This window comes from Chenopodium quinoa, unplaced genomic scaffold, assembly GCF_001683475.1.
Source record: "Chenopodium quinoa cultivar QQ74 unplaced genomic scaffold, ASM168347v1, whole genome shotgun sequence".
NCBI classification, from domain to species: domain Eukaryota; kingdom Viridiplantae; phylum Streptophyta; class Magnoliopsida; order Caryophyllales; family Amaranthaceae; genus Chenopodium; species Chenopodium quinoa.
This window is the reverse complement of record NW_018744718.1, coordinates 184,109-203,111: the sequence shown is the minus strand read 5'-3', so window position 1 is coordinate 203,111 and position 19,003 is coordinate 184,109. Positions and strand designations below refer to the sequence as shown.

General features: G+C 36.4%; 2 protein-coding genes across 4 annotated transcripts; both read right to left on the bottom strand.

Moving 5' to 3' along the window:
• Window positions 1–419: 419 nt before the first annotated feature.
• Window positions 420–4,184, bottom strand: LOC110703191. 2 transcript variants are annotated; one of them, XM_021880940.1, is made up of 5 exons: window positions 3,849–4,184; window positions 3,251–3,301; window positions 1,511–1,644; window positions 835–926; window positions 420–735 (listed from the first exon to the last, which is right to left on the bottom strand). In XM_021880940.1, the coding sequence occupies exons 1-5, from the start codon at window positions 4,122–4,124 to the stop codon at window positions 569–571; spliced, it is 720 nt and encodes a 239-aa protein (XP_021736632.1). In that variant the 5' UTR covers window positions 4,125–4,184; the 3' UTR covers window positions 420–568. The 2 variants fall into 2 exon arrangements, with proteins under 2 accessions (XP_021736632.1, XP_021736633.1); XM_021880941.1 differs by having other exon boundaries at window positions 571–724.
• An 868-nt stretch (window positions 4,185–5,052) lies between these two features.
• Window positions 5,053–18,565, bottom strand: LOC110703190 (E3 ubiquitin-protein ligase RKP-like). 2 transcript variants are annotated; one of them, XM_021880938.1, is made up of 11 exons: window positions 18,310–18,565; window positions 16,429–18,081; window positions 15,374–16,201; window positions 13,718–13,878; window positions 12,320–12,458; window positions 10,409–10,492; window positions 7,821–8,102; window positions 7,570–7,701; window positions 6,996–7,195; window positions 6,269–6,473; window positions 5,053–5,811 (listed from the first exon to the last, which is right to left on the bottom strand). In XM_021880938.1, the coding sequence occupies exons 2-11, from the start codon at window positions 17,923–17,925 to the stop codon at window positions 5,509–5,511; spliced, it is 3,831 nt and encodes a 1,276-aa protein (XP_021736630.1). In that variant the 5' UTR covers window positions 17,926–18,081; window positions 18,310–18,565; the 3' UTR covers window positions 5,053–5,508. The 2 variants fall into 2 exon arrangements, with proteins under 2 accessions (XP_021736630.1, XP_021736631.1); XM_021880939.1 differs by having other exon boundaries at window positions 16,429–18,074.
• Between the last annotated feature and the right edge of the window lie 438 nt (window positions 18,566–19,003).

The following is a 19,003-nucleotide window of genomic DNA, read 5'->3' as shown; positions in this document are numbered from 1 at the left end:
AAAAATCAAAGAGAGATCCTAGGTCAAATTTCACACTACTGTAGAATCCTTGTTTATTGCTATCCTCCTGGTAAAAAAAAAAACGTGGGATCTGAGTCTAAATGAATGCAATAACTAATGTTACAACAACATACGAGCAACCACAAGTCCACAAGACCACAACCATCAAAAGTAGGTACATTAGTATATACTTATATATAGACCTAACTATGAAAATGTGTTTATCTAATAATCTATTCTCTTTTAAATATTCGACTAATTATGAAAAAGATGTGAACAGAGCATTTAACGCGGTGTCTCGTTGCAGTTTGCTCAGTAAAAAGGGTATTTAGGACATTTGGCCTGCTATTATCAGCCTAACTAGCTAGTAGCTACCAATAGATTTTTTACTATTATTTTTTTTCTTAAGAACGTTTCCATAAACATAACAGATACGACACTGTAAAGTGATGCTAGTATGCTACCTTGCATCAACGAAATCTATTCATATGTACAAAAGTGAAAATGAATCTTACATTTTTACTGCTCTTATCATCAAAACTATTTATTCAAGGATCTAAGCCTAGATCTATTTGAAAAAAAAATTGGCGACCGACCTAGAAAACCCAGTGAGAGCAAATAACATTTGGATCATTGAACGACCCTTTACAATGCCCTCACGCATGCCTCTTGCAGATTTAGCTAACGCGGGCTCAACTATTGATGTTGCTTTGGTGCTGACTATCTGCATTGGTGCTAATGAAGTGAAGATGAAGTGAAAATTCCAAGTTCAGGATAACATGGAAGCGCACAGAATTTTAGTTCAACATGATTCCTGAGATTATAATAGCTAACCTGTTGATGTCATGTTTGCAAATTGACGCATCTTTTCCTCTGCCACACGTACAGCACGAGTAGACCTTTTAACACCTTGTGTTATTTCCTGCCTGCAATACATCATATCATATGACCTTTAAACATGTACCGGAAGTTCGCAAAAGAAAAGAACCAACTAATCAATCAAGTGACAGACATATTATCATGATTAAGCCTTATATATCAGCTTCACAAAATGACCCCGGCTTCAAACTATCACCTCGAGTTGATATCAATCTTTTATATGTTCTTACTAGGCCAATGAAATTAGGAACTACATACCAACATCTTAACATGGAATTAGCTTAATACATTCCCTTGAATGATAGATTGACTCTCTAATTTGAATAATCTGATAAACTATAACAAACACCAGTTCAGAGATTCAACTAAATAATTAAGATATTTTATGTAGCTTCAGAATGTCATTACCAGACCTCACTGGCTAATAAGGTTTGGAGAAATCATCTTATCTACTGATGGACAATTAAATATTCTTCTACATTTTAAACAGTTAGACATGAAGAGCGATTAGTGAGCATTATAAATAAATTAAAGCACACTCATCACTACTAGGGAAGGTCTAATGTTCTCCAATTACTTTGAAAGACTATATTCAAAGACAGAATGAACACGTACTAAAAAAATATCTTACCCCAAATCACTTAGCTCCATAGTTAAGTCACTGATCTCCATTCCAGACAAGCGAACTGCTGCCATTGTGTCTGGAAGCTCTTCTCTCGTGACATCTAATAGCTTCTCCAGCGATTCAGCTGCTCTCTTGAAGGCCTTGAACATGCCAAAGCAAAACGGAGCATTAAGAAATATCCGTGAAAACCTTGAGAAACATGCCAAGTTGCCAACTAAGCACCCTAACTGAACCTTGAAGCTTCTAAAGATGGAATAAAAATAGTAATGGTACAAGTCTCCTAATATTATGGCCTCAGCTCCATTTTAAGGGCACAAGTTAATGCCCCATATATTATTCTGCTTGAACGCCTTAATCCCATTAGTGGGGTTGGCTACATGAACCAACATGAGGACTTCCCAGGAGGTCACCCATCCTAGTACCATTCTCAATCATTATGGCTCATGTCAAGCGATGTGACAAAGTTTTACACTAGCTGTCACTGGTCACTGGCCTACCGTAACCACCCTCCTTGTTCAATCAGAAACTATTAATGCCCCACATATTCAGTTTAGAAAAATCTTAAACTTCTGGACATTGTTCAATCAGAAATTATTTTTCAAAATTAATGCCAGTTATAAGTTATTGTTTTCATCTCCGCACTAAATTGGTACTATATTGCTTTTCACATCTAACTTGAATCCCAATTTATATCACGTGCTAAGGGAAAAGCGTAGAAGTGTGCTTGCGAAATGACTTTTGTATGGAGGAATTGTAGAATGCATTCAGATAGCAATGACAGAGGGAAGGAAAGGAGAAGCTTGGGTGAGGAATGGACGAAAAGCTTTTTGGCCTTCTCCTCTAACGATGTAGGAAAGAGAGAGGAGGGGGAATGAGGAATATTCATATTCTCTTGTTTGTTATGGGACTTGTGGATATGGAGAATGTAAGGAAAAGGAATAAAAGGCTGTCATTTTCTTTCCAATGTAGAAAAAGAGAAGAAAAACACAACTCCCCACCCCTTCACTATTACCTTCCTTATACATTATTTAATTTTTCAACTTTTGAAGGTTTTGGTGTTCACGATTTATATAAGGGACTTCTATTTACTACGTATATAGTTTCCATTTACCTTCCTTTCCTCTATTACATATCCAAACAAAGCAAAATAGATTCATCACTCTCCCTATCCTCCTCTTTCCTCTTAATTGGATAGTTGATTTGTACAAAAATCAATTATTTGAAACTCTTTAACATATGACAAAGGGCGGCAATAAAAAGAAAGCATCAAAATCTACCTCTTCAAGTTCCCAAGCCCATTGCGATATTACTAAAAACTTACATCCCACATAACATGATGCTAATACTCCTCCAATTAATATCCATTATTTAAACACCCTCTTGTGAAGATAGGTCTCTAATCATGAAATGTTGCTTTCAATATTTATTAGCACATATATCTTCAGTCCTCCCATCTCCATACCCCCATAATCCCTGTAATGCATCATCCCCATTCATCACAAGAGAATGTTATCCTTATATAGAATCAGAGTGCTTATGTCAAATCACTAAATTATTATTCCATCCAAATCCCTAAATTTGCTCCCAATCAAATTAATGGACACAATAGAATGTAATTCACAATAGAAAACCACCTCAAAATTCCATCTTTTTCAGTAAAATCAGTCAGTTCAGGATAAATATTAAATCAAGGACAATAAAAACAATAGAAACTAAAAGAATTCAATGTAGATAGAATGTACAAACCAAAAGCGTGGGAATGGCCGAGCAGAATAGCCAAGTCGTTGATATTGCAACCTGTAAACAGAACAACAAACATCTAAAATTACCTTAAGAAGTTTCAGTTCTTGGTTTCTAGACATTAAACATTAAATAAATATGATATAGGCTGTAAAATGAACATTAAATTAGTCATACTCATACTAATCCTAGAAATATTCCAAACAATGGCAATAAACAACAAACTGCTTTTACTAGTTTTCATAATCGTGTTTTAAAGCGTGAATGTCAACTAGCTTAAGCGGTTAAAAGTCTTATAGTGACACCCAAGTTCTGAAATCGAATCCCGTCTACTTTGAAAACTCACAACGATATCAAACACGCCCAAAACAAATGACCTAATTACTAAAAAATACAAGTACAAATTACAAAGTAAGAACTTTATCTTTTCTTTCTATGACAACAATTTGCTAAAATCAAAAATCCAAGGTGCAAAACTCAATAACAGTAAACTAAATTGAACTGAACTCATGTTTCTCAAGCAACTAAAATTATGCAAAAATCAACATTCAATCATAAATAAAAAAAATTAAAAAATGTGAAGTAAGAGAGAGAAAAGGGATACCGCACAAGCGAGGATGTTCAAGACGGTAATGTGACGATGTGAGAGAGTCGAATGAGAGAGTTGAAGGGAAGGAGATCCAACGGAGGAGGTGAATTCGGAAGAAATCAACGGCTCAGAGGAAGCCACATTTTCCGACGATTGAACGGAAAGTACGGTGAAGCGTCGAGGTGGGAAACGGAGGGAAGACGGCGGAGGTTGCGAGAAAGTTAGGTTACCGGCGACTTTGAAACGGTGGATTGCAGGGGTTGACGCCTGCAAATTAAGAGCTGAGAACATCACTTCTTCACTCACTCAACAACCAGCTCAACTGCTCAGGGCACATGGGTTAATGTTTTTAGAGAGTAGAAACATATATTTCTTTTATCACGCTTGTCATTGTAAAACTTCAATAATTTTAATTTTTCATAAGTAAAAATTATAGTTCTTATATATTACGATCGTATGTTTTTTCTTACATATTATTCACAAAAGACGGTGAAAGGAGAGGTGGTAAATAGTGTAAAAGTCAAAGCGGGTCAAGTAAAAAAGAACGAAGGAAGTAAGAGTTAAGAAAATGAGTGATATGGGTATGATTTGTGTTTACTTTCGTGTCAATTTTGGATTAAGTGCGTATCAAATACAGTATAATAATTTACGTGTAAATTATGATAGTAAGGGTATGAAATTATATTGAGTAACAAATTTATTAAATCTTCGGTTCATATTACTCATAATAATTTCAGGTCAGTTTCGTGTCAAGAATTTTCTAATCTATATAAAGTATAAACGTCCAAAATACCAGGAATTGAATGTTTTAAGAGTTTACCTTCAAATTTAAATAGCTTGTTTATGGTATTCTCAAATCTCAACAACTCTAGAGAATAAGGCTTAAAAAAATTTAATCCCTCTATCTAGCATGTAGTTTTAAGTTGAATTGAGTAGGTGTAGTTGTTTAATCCTCAAGATCAATTTTATGGGACAATCATTTGTAGAACTTCCGAAGAGAAATGGAACGAACAAAAGGTACCAAAGGGGCAAACAAAATGGATGTCTATGCAACTACGTTAAAGTTTTATATCCCTTACCCTTGTATCAAGTTATCATACAGTATACACCAGGGCGTATCTAGCTCTCGATACACCCAGGCTATATATTCTGCTCATTTGGAGCTCTCGCATTCTGATTCTTGGACCATGAGGCGAACAAAGAATAAGAAACTATAGACGAAGCACTACACTGTTGGACTGTTTCCATTAGATTGACAGAGTCACAAACAGCTCCGAATTTTTATTGCCATTCCATTTCGTATTTACATAATAATGCCCTCAACAGTCTCTACAAAAATTTTCCATATCCATGGTTTTCTTCACTGTCCATGCCCATCCTTGACCCTACATGCATATTTACATACTGAGAATCAAACTAAAATTTCTATACTACTTACGAAGAATATATTATTTTCCTCCCTGCTCCCTTTTAATACTTCCTTCTCTGGTGGTGCCCCTTTCTAGGACATTTAGGTCTTCGGTTTCTGCACGCTTGAAATAGCTTCAATGTTGTTGAGGCTACTTAGGTTGCAAAAAAGAGGCTGGCACCAGGCTGAGATCAACTGACAATAATAGAACCAGTGCAAATCTCGAAGAACAAAAAAATTAATAAACAAGAACTGTAAACTTGATATTTAAAAAGTTCTTGTTTCATCCTTGATGACTTCAACGACTATGGCATTACAAAAGAAGCATCTTTGACAATTCAAGAGATGTCGAGTAATGCACCCATAGCACGATTGGTGTAAACAAGGAACAAACTGGGCATCAGCCACAGAAGTATAGCAGATACAGCACATACTGTCATCGAATTCTGATTCTTGCAAGAAAGTGGAAGTCTCCAAATCTTGGGACCCCATACGGCTAATAAGACAGGTTAAGAATTCCTCAAGCTGCCTCAACTTAGCAAAGTGAACATTCCCCTTTGAAAAACCAGCCTGCCAATATACAAGGGCAGAGTGAAAATCACAACACAACAAATCAGGAGATTTCAATAAAAAGATAGCCAAGAGATACACATGAGATCATGTTGCAACCTCAAAACAATGATCCTAATTCCTAAGCAGTAATTCAGGCTTTCTGACAACACCTTTTCTTAAAGCCTTAATTCAATAATCAAGATTTTTTACAAGCATGGCAATTGGCAAGTCAACATTCAAAGGTCTCAACGGTATTATGAGCTTATGATACCATCAGCAAACATGCACCTAGTTGGAGCTGTTCATAAGAGAGCACTGTATCCAAAAAGATTCTAGCACATTAAAGCATCTAGGGACAACATTATGTATTAACAGTTAACAAAGCTGGATCAATCAGGAGATAAAATGGCCAAGTGAAGATTAATGACATGCAACAAGATTTCTAGGCTAGATAGAGTGAAGGACAAAAACTAACCCAGTTGAACCCCAACATATACTGAAGACCAAAAAGAACAGTTTCTGGGCAGTCCATCTTAGCCAAAACTTCGATAATATCATTCTGCTCACTAGATTCAACTTCTGTACTGGCTTCAACCAAATTCACTATGATGCCAACAAGGGGAGCCAATATCATACCCCGATTTATTTTCTCCGGAGACTGACCATGTCGTTTAACTGACCTGGAGAACAAAGATGCCAAAAATAATGAGAAGCTGATATATTAACAGAAGTAAATCATTATGCTAATTTAAATAGGCCATTACAAACCACATTAAATTGAACAACAAAGATGTTTCAATGACAAAGCTCACAGATTGATCCTAAGTGAAGCACTTGGGTTAAAAGATTCTCAAGAGTCTGCCCAAGAATTGACCTCGATTGTCCTAGTACAAGGATTCCTAAGTTACAAATTGATTGTGCTGCTTTCTAATTGGCCTTTACGTTGTAAAGTGGTAGCAATCATAGCATACTAGTATATATGCCTAATATGTAGTATAAAACAGCAAGGTTAAAATAGGTGATCACAAAATTAATGCACATTATCAGAGCCAAATCAGCCAATCACAGGATAGAGATTAAAGGAGTGCATCTAAATATCTAATGATGATTGATGAGCAGTTAAATTAATTAAAAATAATGCCATTAATACTAGCAGTTGAAAGTCTTCATACACATATCAGCAAAAGAATTTGGAAGCTTACCAATCAAAAAACTCAGAATCAGTTGCTGATGTCATCTGATTAAGTGTAAAGATGACTAACTCGGTCAACCTTTGGAGATGCATATCATTTCCTAAAAGAAATGCTTGAGGAATCTCATGCGTACAGAACTCCAGAATACGAGCAAGTTTGCAAGACAAATCAAAAACTGCACCGCATTTTCTCTCCCGGAACTCCAAAACCTACAAAGATTTTTAAAAAAATAACCAATCAAAAAATAAATAATAAATGGAGTATAATAATCAATATCGGATGGTTCCTTGTGACGATTCATGTTAGCCGACCCCAAATCATCTGGGACCAAGGATTTGTTGTTGTTTTAGTATAATAATAATAATAATTAAAAAAAAAAAATTTAAGTTAAAATATATAGGTTGCCAAATTAGCAGTGTATGCATAATCAAAATACACAAAAAGAAACAGCTTACTACTCCGTATAAACTCAAACAAAGAATAAAGTAATTAAAAAAAAAAATAGACCACGCAACCAATCGTCTTACATAGTAGCATCATAATAAAAACTAAAAATAACAATAATTTAAAATAAAAGGCTTACATGGTTCTTTTCTTGCATTTCTCGAATAGAAATTGAAAACTCAGTCATTGTCCAACTCAAGGTATTGAATAAGCGATTCAGGAAAGCAGCAAAAAGTTCTTCATCTTCGGCACACACATCACGCAACAATCTCTTCACAAGTTTCAAGTATCCATAGAGAATATATGGGTCAGTTAAAAGAACTGTGCACAACAAAGAGGGCTCGGGATGTAAAATAAGCAAGACTGAACAAGGGATTAACTTTTCTTTACCTGGAAAACAACTGAAGAAGATGATGTCTCCCCATGTTTTGAAGAACCAAAACCAAAACCCTTGCACAACCTTAATAGAATGTTAGTCACTGGAATCCAGGACCTGTTATCAAAAGCTGATAACAAGGCTTTTGGCATCTTGTGGGTGGCTGCATGATTGGTTTCAAAAGAAACCAAATATTCTTTGTACTGTACTAATGCCGATATAGATTGGAGAAGCAAGTCTTTTATATCAGCACTCGATATACGGGGATCATTAAAATGGGTGACGACAAATGTAACCTGATCACAGATCAAATAGCACATACTTCAGATACATGGTACACAAATTCTAGAATCCACAACCATATGCTTGATTGGCCAGCTATATACAGTTCATATGCTGCACATGTATTGCAAATGCATTGAGAGACAATTCAACATGTGCACCAAATTTTATATCTCCATTATACTTGGTGGAAAGGGAATGATAGACATATAGGGTGGCATAGGCTACAAGAATTATGAGATAAGTGGCCCCACAAATAGCACACTTTATTTCAATGAATAAACTAATCATTATGAAAAAAATCTTCTCAAGCAAACGAAGAATGGATGCTATCAGGGTGCAAAATGCAGTGGTTCTAAAGTCAACAAACCTGACACTTTCACACTGCAAGACAGGCAAATCATAGTCAAAGAATCTCCGTCACTAGACCAGTAGCCCCAACACTACTTTATCTATTAACAACACATTTGCTCTCTTCTCCCTTCTCTAAGATAAAAGGAGAAACTATGCAAAAATTAATTTAGAGGTATACCACATGACCTTATTGTACAATACGTGTTACGAACAGCCTTTAACAGATTCTTAAACAAACATGCCCCCTTCTAATTCTTCTCTTGTCTAGATGTTCTGGGATCCTTCCAACTATGCTGTTGCCTCATCCCCAATCTTTCAACCAGCTCGATCAACATTAACATAAAAACCGGAAAAGATAACAAGTAATCAGACTGAAATACTACAACGGATCTCAAACCAATGCCTAACTATTGTTTATTAGATCTTGATGAGGTCAAAACCTAAAGCATACAAACTTTTAGCAGCGCAGCAACATGAAAAGGAGAGGAGAGAGAAATAAAAGCAGCAAAGAAAGAAAAAGAAATTCAAAAAATACAAGCAGCCAAATTAGCAATCATTTCCTTCTCATGAAGCCTGATAGCTCCTTCTCAGGGAGATCTCTCTTTCTCCCCCGCCCCACTCTTTTCCTCCCCCGCCTCTATCTCTAACCTTACTTATGGCTTGCACAACCAGACATGTCCAAGTGGCAATGGAGGATCCGGCCCGGATTTTGCACCCGTATCAGTGTTGTGTCATGTCACCATAGGTATGTAAGCCCTATTCCCAAGTCTGGTATTGTAACATAGAACCATGGGAGAAAACAAGCCTTATTAAAGCTTCAGTTAATATCAATCAATCAAAGCCTTAATCCCATAAGTGGGGTCGGGTACATGAACCAAAAATGATTATTCCGTATAGTCATCCACAAAAATCTTCCTCCTCCATCTCTTAAAATCAAACACCTCATTCTCCTGCAAATCCATATGCTTCATATCCTTCCTAACTCCTTCCAACCAAGAAAGCTTCGGTTAATATAGTCCACCAAATTTCCCTCCATTCAATAACTCATTGCCTGTGCATCCTCTTCATTCAATGACAAATAGACAGAGGAGATACAAATTCCAAAACAATTCTCCCTCACGGTTGAGCAAAGAGACATAGAATAGTTGCCAAAAGTAAAATATATATTGAGTAATGAATGGTAAGAATAACTGATGTTGGGATGCAAATGAGAATTAAATAAAAAAAGAGGGGGGGGGGTTTCTAAGCTATGCCCTTGAGTTAGTTAAGTTACTAAGGTGTGCCCATGCTTATTCAAAATTACAAGTTGTGCCCTTCAACTTAAGTTGTTTAATCAACCGTACCTCTGACGTTAACTCGACGTTAGTAATTTTAAAAAAAAAATAGGAAGTAATAAGAAGCGGATGAGAAAAAAGAAGAAGGAAGTACACCGAGCGCTTGACATATCAATGGTTGCGTTTAAAAGAAAGAAGAAAATGTGGAAAAAATGCTAATGTTAATCTCCTTATATAACTCTAACCCAATTTGGGCTTGAAATTTCTCTCCAAAGTGGGGGTATTTAACAGTTAACACAACTACTAACGTCGGGTTAACGTGAGGGTACGATTGAATAAACACCATAAGTTGGAGGGCACATCTTGTAATTTTGAAAAAGCATGTGCACACCTTAGAAACTCAACAACCACAGGAGCATAGCTTAGAAAACCCCCCAAAAAAAAGTATTAATGAAACAGAGGTTGAAAAGAAAAAATATTTTTTGGGGCATTCCAAAATGGCAAGTGTGAAATTTATCATTGGATGAAGGTAGCTAGGTTGAAATACCATACATGACTCTAAAATATTAGTATGCAGTCAATTATGTATACAGTAGCAATTACAGGAGATGGGACAATAATATCAAAATCTTGCAAAAGAAAACGTGAACCACCAATTTAACCAAAGTTTAAGAGGAAAAGGTGAGACATACAAATGAACTTAACCCTTGCTTGATAAAAATAGAAGAAGGGACAAATGGTGGATCACTTTTTCGTAACACGTTAAAGCAATCAACCTGCAAGGAAACATAAGAGAATAGTTAAGAAAACGATAACTGATTACTACATACCAGCCAGATTAAACTTAAACTACAGATAACAAACCAAATGCAATACTCCCTATGTGCCACATTAGCAAGCCCTGGAATCTGCGGGTCATAACATATGCAAGCTTGCAAACAAGGGAGTATGGATAATTACTGTAGAAAGTTAAAAGGTAGACCACATCTGAATTAATGAGATAACTAATACAATATGATAAATGAAACAAAACAAGAGTTTAAGAAAGATTATTCAATCGAAGAGGGCTGAGGGACTGGCAGACCATGACAACATTGAAGCTCTCCAATTACCATTCACAATCCTAAAGAATGTTGTCCTATCAAAAATCTACTTCCTGGCTCTGGTCCCATAACATTCAGATCGAATATGAGTGATCTATGCATGAAAGTCACTTGTAATGGCTTATCTGACTATATAGTTGACCCATAACTTAATCATTTCCTTTTCTCTAGTTGGTTTTGCACCATTACACAAACCTCTTCTTATCCTCCTCTTCAAAGAGATTTATGTCATTACTATACAAGAAAAAAGAATATTAACAAAGATGACGAGTAGTCATCCATCTAATAAGTGCACCAATCAAGTCAAAGATCTGACAAGGGCAGTCCACCAGAGCTCTTGAAGCACAAGCCAAAAAAAGGAAGATGCCAAGAATACTATTAACTTCCAACCACAACACTCATGGAGCACCATATGAGAGAATGTCAGAGAATTTTCTTAGAACATATAAAACCTCCAAATGAACTAAATATCCACTCCACCAGCACAACCCAACAAGCTAACGCCATAAAACTGAGTCTAGTCAAAATGTAGAAGTAATAGCACAAAGTCTCCCCAGTCTCCACTCCCAAAACACAATATAAACACACCAAGAGATAAAGCTTCAAAATTTGAAGTTAACCATCACCAAGATAATCCAAATATAGTGTCTCCAGTATTGTAGGTATACAACCCATCCATTCTGTTCCAGTCAATAGCAGCTATCAACAGACGCAAGATAGAGTTGGGCTGTAATTGGAACAGCTACCATTGCCAAAATCCAAGTCCATTCAACCTTAAGATCACAGAACCCAATCCATCCAATGAACTCTCTTCATCTACAACTGACCAAGGGAAGAACTCACTTCGAATGCCAGAATCTACATTAGCCCAATCATATCAAGCTATCACAACTTAAGCCAAAGTATATAAACTAAGAGATTTGCAGTTAAGGCAATACACTCCTAAACTTCCTCATAACATCAGTAAGAATCAAATAGAGCCTGGAAATTTAAAATGACAAACAACAATCAACTCCCACATGGACCTTTACGCAACCATTTAATTACTCATTCTCAAAATCAAAACTCAAGAAATCCACAACCAAATTGAAAAGAAATGGGGACAAGGACCACCATCTCTCAAGTTTCAACCACACTTCTCCAATAGTTTGTTGAAATCCAATAAATGTTTGAGATGAGCTTAACATAACTCGCACATATGCTTATCCTTTCCACAAGATCTGATGTCTGGTCAGGAACCTAAAATATATCCTTACTTGATAACTAAATTTAAACTTCCCAGGGCTTCTGCTAAAAAAGATAGACCAAGTAGGTTTTACACTAAAAAATTATTGAACTTTCAGGGACTTTGTACCTCAAAACACAGTATAATTGGCCCAATTTCTGTAATGTTAAAACCCAAAAAAAGGCAGAGAGAGAGAGAGCAACATGTACAACTATTAGATGTGGCAAACCATTTACCCAATAATAATGCAAGCAAAGATAAAGGAGGCAATTTACCAGAGCTTCTAGATAGAATTCAGGAACAAAACTGAACAAGGTGTCATCTTTGCTGACCACAAGAAGCAATTGCACAATCCACATACAAGCAGCATACATTCCTCTTTGTTTCCATCGAGATAATAGAGAGATACGATACCTGTTGGCATAATCACATAATACAGTGCATCAAGCAAAAGGGCCACAAAAAAGCTATCACTATAACTGACAAATCTACCGACAAAAGCAAAATCACTAGAATAAGCTTCCAAGCATATTCAACAAAAGAAATGCTAAACTACTTCTCACACCTATGATAATACTTTCACGAAAAAGTAAACAGGATTCAAATAATTAATCATGAAATTGATATTTATTTTAACAATAAAACTCCCATATATAAAATAAATTGCAAATCCAAAGAAGATAAAACCAGTTCAATTCAACCATCAATCCAAATTACCAGGCCAATCTACCCTGTATTACCTATGTCAGATAGGTATGAAGTAACAACAGTTTTAATAAGTTCAATGAGATCACGTCAAACACCAATAATGAAGATGATGATCAAATTACAGCAACGGCGATTTTTATAGTTCAACGAGATCACGTCAAACACCAAAAATAAGTCTAGAACATCTGAAAGATATTCAGACGTGAATCCCTGACTAATTGTACTTCAATGGTCAGCTTTTGGCCATTGAGCAGATACAATACAACTCATACAAGTACATGAGTCCATCAGAAGTAATCAAGAATATAGCAACTAGGTGAAAGATAGAAAGGTGACCTAATAACATCTATTGAAGATAAGATGCAAATCTCAAATAATAAGAGGAAGCATCCATCCTGTAATGGGAGTAATCAGATGTAACTTGTAAGGGATCACCTCAACAAATTGCAAAAAAATAAATGAAAGGTCAAGGAAGTAATCAGAGTTAGAATTACCATATTATGGCATTACGTAGTTATCAACTTAAAATTTTAGCATATTACATATATGCCCTAGAGCTTTTGATGTTCTAGTTAATTCCAACCCTGCCTTGTGAATGTTTAATCATGCCTTCAATACAACATTTTTAGTGTTACTATTAACTTTACAAAGTCTTCACAGTTCTTCAATCTTACCCACATATTATGGTTTTTTTTTTTCTAACCATTTTCATCGTCATTATTGGATTAACCATCCTAGAAAAGCACTGCAGTTACTGTTTTTGTTCTTAGCAATGTTTTCTACTAGATTAATCAACAACTCTCCTGGCAATAATAATACAAGACCTGGAAGACTTATCAATAGATTAAAGAGTTTTAGTTTAAACTGTTCAGTAAGGTTATATTACGACATCATCACATCTTGCTAAAAATAAGATTGATTTGTCAAGACAAGCAATAGTAGAAGTCACATCAAAAAATTCTTACCATGTAGAGTGCCTTACGCAGTCAATAACTTCCTCCCTGTAGATATTCCGCCCCTCTTTTAGCCGTTTTTGTTGCTCATGGCATGGTCTTTCTTTTATTTGCCTATCTGTTTCTTCCAAGAGTGATATCGACTGTGATTGATGTGACATGTAGTATGATGCCTACACAAAAGAAGGAATTGACATCCTAAGTAATGAAAGATGGATAGACAAATGTGCCACAAATGCAACTAAGTAAAATAAAATCTGAAAGCACAGCCAGTGCATGGTTGGAGAAATTTGAATAGAAAGCTCAAACTTGAAAAAAAATTGAGGGAAATCATAAGCCACTATATTCATGGATATATGATTTTCAACTCTTGTACTCAAGTATAAAAACAATCATCAGGCTGACAGTAATCCAGCCCAAAGTCAAAAATCAAACTTAACAATAGTCCATAGACGTATAGGGTGTATGCCAGAAGGAAAACATCAATCTACTTCAGGAAGACTCAGAGTGTAAGCTTAACCATATAAGGCAGGTCAAATTCACAAGCAGATCAAGCGAAGGGGCATAAGAACAGTTGTACATCTCATACCCACATTCTTCTGGGAAAAAAAAAGTTAAATCAAGTATATGTCTAGATAGTTTGTAGCCTCATTTGTCTTCCAAAATAGTACTCTTTGACTTCCACCAACAGCCAAATGTGTACGCACTACAAAATATCCCTGTACTAAAATATGCAGGTTAAGTGTCTACCGCAGATTATAGCCGACAAAAGACCCACTTGTTCTAATATAAAAACATCTAAGATATTTCCAAACGAATAAGTCGCATAAATCCGTCATGCTTAAGCCACCTATGTTACTTGTGCAGCTCATTTCAAGAATTCAACATGGATGCATCAAAAATATTTTCAAAAAATATGTTTAGGATAATAGCTTAGAACCCATGTCCATTGAGAGTATCATACCCATCAGATCAAGACACTCAAATATAGTAATCCATGTAATAGTGTTCATCAGATATGTGAAAATGTGTGATAAGAGGCAGGAAGGACTAAGAGAACAGAAAAAAATTATTATTATTTAAAGGAAAGAAAAAGAGAATTAAGTACACATCATCACAGATGTACATCACTCCACCCACTAATAATAGTATGCATATCATTCCTTTAAGCCTAAGTTGACAGTCTACAATCAACTTATCCATGTCTAAAATTTTATTTCTGTATCCTGAAATCACAATATCAATTACTCCATATTATATACCTCTCTTAACTTAGATGAATTTTGGATGATCCACAATCCCACATCTCAAGCACCACAAGCAACAATGACTTTCAAAATTTAACACACTATGCAATATGCATAGATAGGAAAAAAGGATGCTACGTTGCTAGCCTCCAGAAAAACAAAAAACTTTGATTGGCAACATGCTGTACTTGAGGTTCAGAAGCCAGCATATAGGCTAAAGGCTTTTGGCAGTTTCCAAAAGCAATTATTAGTTTTTCCTCGCACGTATGGCTTTCTTTTAAGAAAAATAAAGACCATAATAAAAAAGGATCCTACAATCTATAGTGCTACACTTCTGTAGATCTATTGCTAAAAAAAACTTGTGGAGTAATTTGAAAACCAAAATAAACTACCAACTAAAAATAACACCCACTGGACTCACCTGCCTCAAATTTGGAGAGACCCCTACATGGTACAAAAATAGCATAACATCAAGAAGTTCCTCCTCTCTCAATGTGGCTGAAGAGATGTTACTTCCTTCAGGTACTGTTCTTGATGGTTGCACTGACCGATACCCAAACTGAGAGTGAGGATGCTCACTTGAACTAGACTTGTCTTCAATTTCCTCATTTAAACTTCCAGTACTGCATTCAGCAGCAACATGAGAAGATCGCTCAGGAATTGAAGAGCTATGGCCACGAGAACCTTTGGCTCTAAATCTAATTGGATCACGGTAGATTCTTGTGAAATCAACGTCATAGCTAGAACAGCAACATGGCTTCTGCCTTGTAAAATGTGTTACTCTAGTGTCTTTATCATCCATGCAACCTTCTTCCCAAGAAATTACTTCAGACTCCCGGTCAAGAACGGAATGCAGTTCTAACAAATTGTTAAATGATCCTCCAATTCTGGGAATGTCAATCCTCATAGGATCATTTTTCACAAACAACTCAATTGGAAAACTGAGCTGACCACCCCTATGTAGAAAACCAACTACCTCTTTAGCATCATCTCTGTGGCTCTTAGACCATCCACAAATTTCTGCCATAGGAAAACCTTCTGAAAGATAATGAAGGATAACAGCATACAAGGAAACAAGGACGGTGTTTCCAAGAACCCCAGGAGGGGTCATGTTACGGTCCGATCCTCCAATTTTCAGTAAAAGGTTCTGCAGGAACTTCCTAAAAACTGAACCAGGAAACTGAGGGGGCGTCACAGGTGGAATGAACTGGATAACCAGGCAACAGAGATCTCGGTGCTTCTCCTCAATCTGCAAGCAACATAAACATAACATATATAAATTAGCCATCCCCTAACAATTAATGAGCAATAATACATCCATTACTTCTTGAAAGTTCACAGCTACTCTTCATGTGGAAAAATCTCAAATTACAGCTTTGCAGGAAAATTCAACACATGGCAAATATAAAGGGGTAGAGAAAAGTAGCAATAAGGAGTGAACGCATTCTGGGAAGGTATCCAATATATTTACAATACCTTGCTAATTGCATCTGACAGAGCTGTAGTGGTTAGCATCATACTGCTTTCGTGAGAAACATCCTCACATGAATTAGGCCACCAAACAGAAGGCATCATCAATTGAAGATCATGCTTGTTAGGACTTTTCCACGACAAAAAACCTTCAAGGAGGAACTCAAACTCAGATGACTTCCACCAGAGCACCATCAACTCCTCTCTCCTCAACAAATGGCAAGCCAGGGCAAGATATGGATATGGTCCTGAATATGGGCACTCGGTTAAGACTAATGAAGCTGTTTTGCAACTGTAAGAAAGGGCACCAATTACATGCTGAAACAGCAAGCTTGAGCTTCTAAATTTTAGAAACACATCAACGACTTTGTCTAAGCTCCGATGATCATGTGGTAAATGTAGACCGTATATATCCAATAGAAATGACAGTAATGGACCCCATGCTATATACTCCAAGCTCCTATCGTCTCCGTCGAGGATAGAGAAGAATTCATCACATATTGCATCAGCAACTGGGTGAAAGATGTCATCCAGTGGAACAAACCTCTGCAACCTTCTCAATTTATCAACAGAAGTGAACTTGGCCCTTTCCATGCGTTCTATTTCCAACAACCTTGATAAGCATTGCAACAGCTGGGAGGCACGTGAAGTTGCAGGTGGAGGATTTTGTAGAGGAAGGAAACTTTCAATTGGGTACTTAAAGGGCCGCGCGCCAAAATTCAGATCACACCTTTCACCCTGCGATAAGGAGACTGCAGGAAAGTAACCTAGTCCAGGATTCATCTTCCGAATGCCGGAAAATGCAACACCAAGTGAAATACCATTCCTGTAAAAAAGTATCCTATCCTCATCCAAGTCTATGCAACATCCTATAACATCACCGACGACCCATGGCTGACCATATCCCTCATCCTCCTCGTTCCATTTTTTTACCCTTTTACCATCAAATGCATAAGAATCCTCAGCATCACCCACACCCATACGATCAGTGAAAGGGCAATAGATTGTTGCCCAACCAAGCTGCTGTATCCCAGCAGTTTCTAGCATCACTTCATACATCCATTTGCCTTCCCACACACATGCATTTGCTCTGGCACTGCTAAAAATAGCTAGACTTTCCAAGAGCAAAGGAAGACTAACTTTCCGCAAATCCCCACATGTACTGGATTCATCAATAGAAACAATATGCCCATGTCCACGGTCAAATATAGAGATACCATCCCTATCCTGAAGTTGAGAGCTCAGAGATGAAGGAAACTTTAGAAGAAAACGTTTGACAATAGAATGGACTACAGTAACATCCAATGAACCGCTCACTGGTCCTATTGATCGAGAAGGAAGATCGAAAATATATTCCAGTGTCCGTTCCAACGACTGGTGCCCGAAATCATCATGGTATGAAACTAGACGATTCTTCTGACAATTCGCTTTCTTATCCTCACCATTTAGTATTAGCGCTAACCCTGACGATAATCCACTACCCCATACACCATCTTCTGCCATTAAAGAGGAGGGATTTTCCACCTCCCCAATTTATCCTACATATGATTACAACCCACAGAAAACCTCGAATCAACTAAAAATCCAACCAAAAATCGTCTCGAAATCCTCGAATTATTCGTATATACAAAGAGCACAAACAGCAGCTTACCCTACAAGCTAAAAATCACTAAGATAAGCATCTACACATAACTGCCGCCAAAAAAATCAAGCAATAATCATCAAATTTCCAACAATTCAAACAAAAGTAACATTATTTCCAGAAATTCAGAGTTCCTCAGACTTCCATTATTAGACAAACGAATAAACACCAGCAAAAATTGCATCAAAACAATTTGTTCTTCTTCAATTAAACAGAAAATTAAGTAAAAAAATTGAACAACTTACAAGTTATATAATCAAAATCTCCAATATACAAGCTTCAAAACAACGATCAATTTGACAGTAAAGTCGGCTGATTGAAGAAATTAGGGCCAAGAAGACGCCATTAATGAAGTCTGAAGAAAAAAGAGGAGAGAGAAAATAAAATTGGGGGAAAAGGGAAAAGGTCGTAGAAACAGAAATTTCCAATAGTTTGCCAAAAGTTTGGGGGAATACGAAGAAATGCTGACTAGGAAGAAGAACCCTACAATTTGACGGTTGGTTAACCGACACGTGGCCGTTGCAAGCAACTGAGTGACGTGGACTAAAATCAGCTGCCGGTGATTTTATGGAAGGGTACGGGTTTTTGCCGGTCATGCTGTTAACGAGGTCAATTTTTAAGGGTACAGTAACTTTCGGGATTTCATTTGTTTTTTTAAAGGGAAGTTTCGATTTTTATTTTTTGGTGTTTAGTTTCGAAATATTAATTTGATTAGAATCATTTTAAGAATAAAGTTTGGGTACGAACTTGTAGCATATGAATAATCTTAGTATGATGTTTTGTTATTTTTTATTCCTAGAAAAGTACGGTCCGTTTTGTTCTTACACTTTTTTATTATTTTTTTTTCAAAGTAAGGCAAACAAGAGAAAATATATATTTTCTTAAATAAATGGATACGCTAAAACATCTTAACGGGGCAAAAAAATCTCTATTTCCAAG

What these genes read in the sequence shown, in the direction of transcription:
- LOC110703190 (XM_021880938.1), bottom strand. Translation starts at nt 17,925, where the DNA reads ATGGCAGAAGATGGTGTATGGGGTAGTGGATTATCGTCAGGGTTAGCG. An exon ending in TCTCTCCAAATTTGAGGCAG is followed by an intron (nt 13,879 to 15,373) that starts GTGAGTCCAGTG and finishes TCTTTTGTGTAG; the next exon opens with GCATCATACTACATGTCACA. An exon ending in CTTCTTCAGTTGTTTTCCAG is followed by an intron (nt 7,702 to 7,820) that starts GTAAAGAAAAGT and finishes AAACTTGTGAAG; the next exon opens with AGATTGTTGCGTGATGTGTG.
- LOC110703191 (XM_021880940.1), bottom strand. Translation starts at nt 4,124, where the DNA reads ATGTTCTCAGCTCTTAATTTGCAGGCGTCAACCCCTGCAATCCACCGT. An exon ending in TGAACATCCTCGCTTGTGCG is followed by an intron (nt 3,302 to 3,848) that starts GTATCCCTTTTC and finishes TTCTGTTTACAG; the next exon opens with GTTGCAATATCAACGACTTG. An exon ending in TGCAAACATGACATCAACAG is followed by an intron (nt 736 to 834) that starts GTTAGCTATTAT and finishes TCACTTCATTAG; the next exon opens with CACCAATGCAGATAGTCAGC.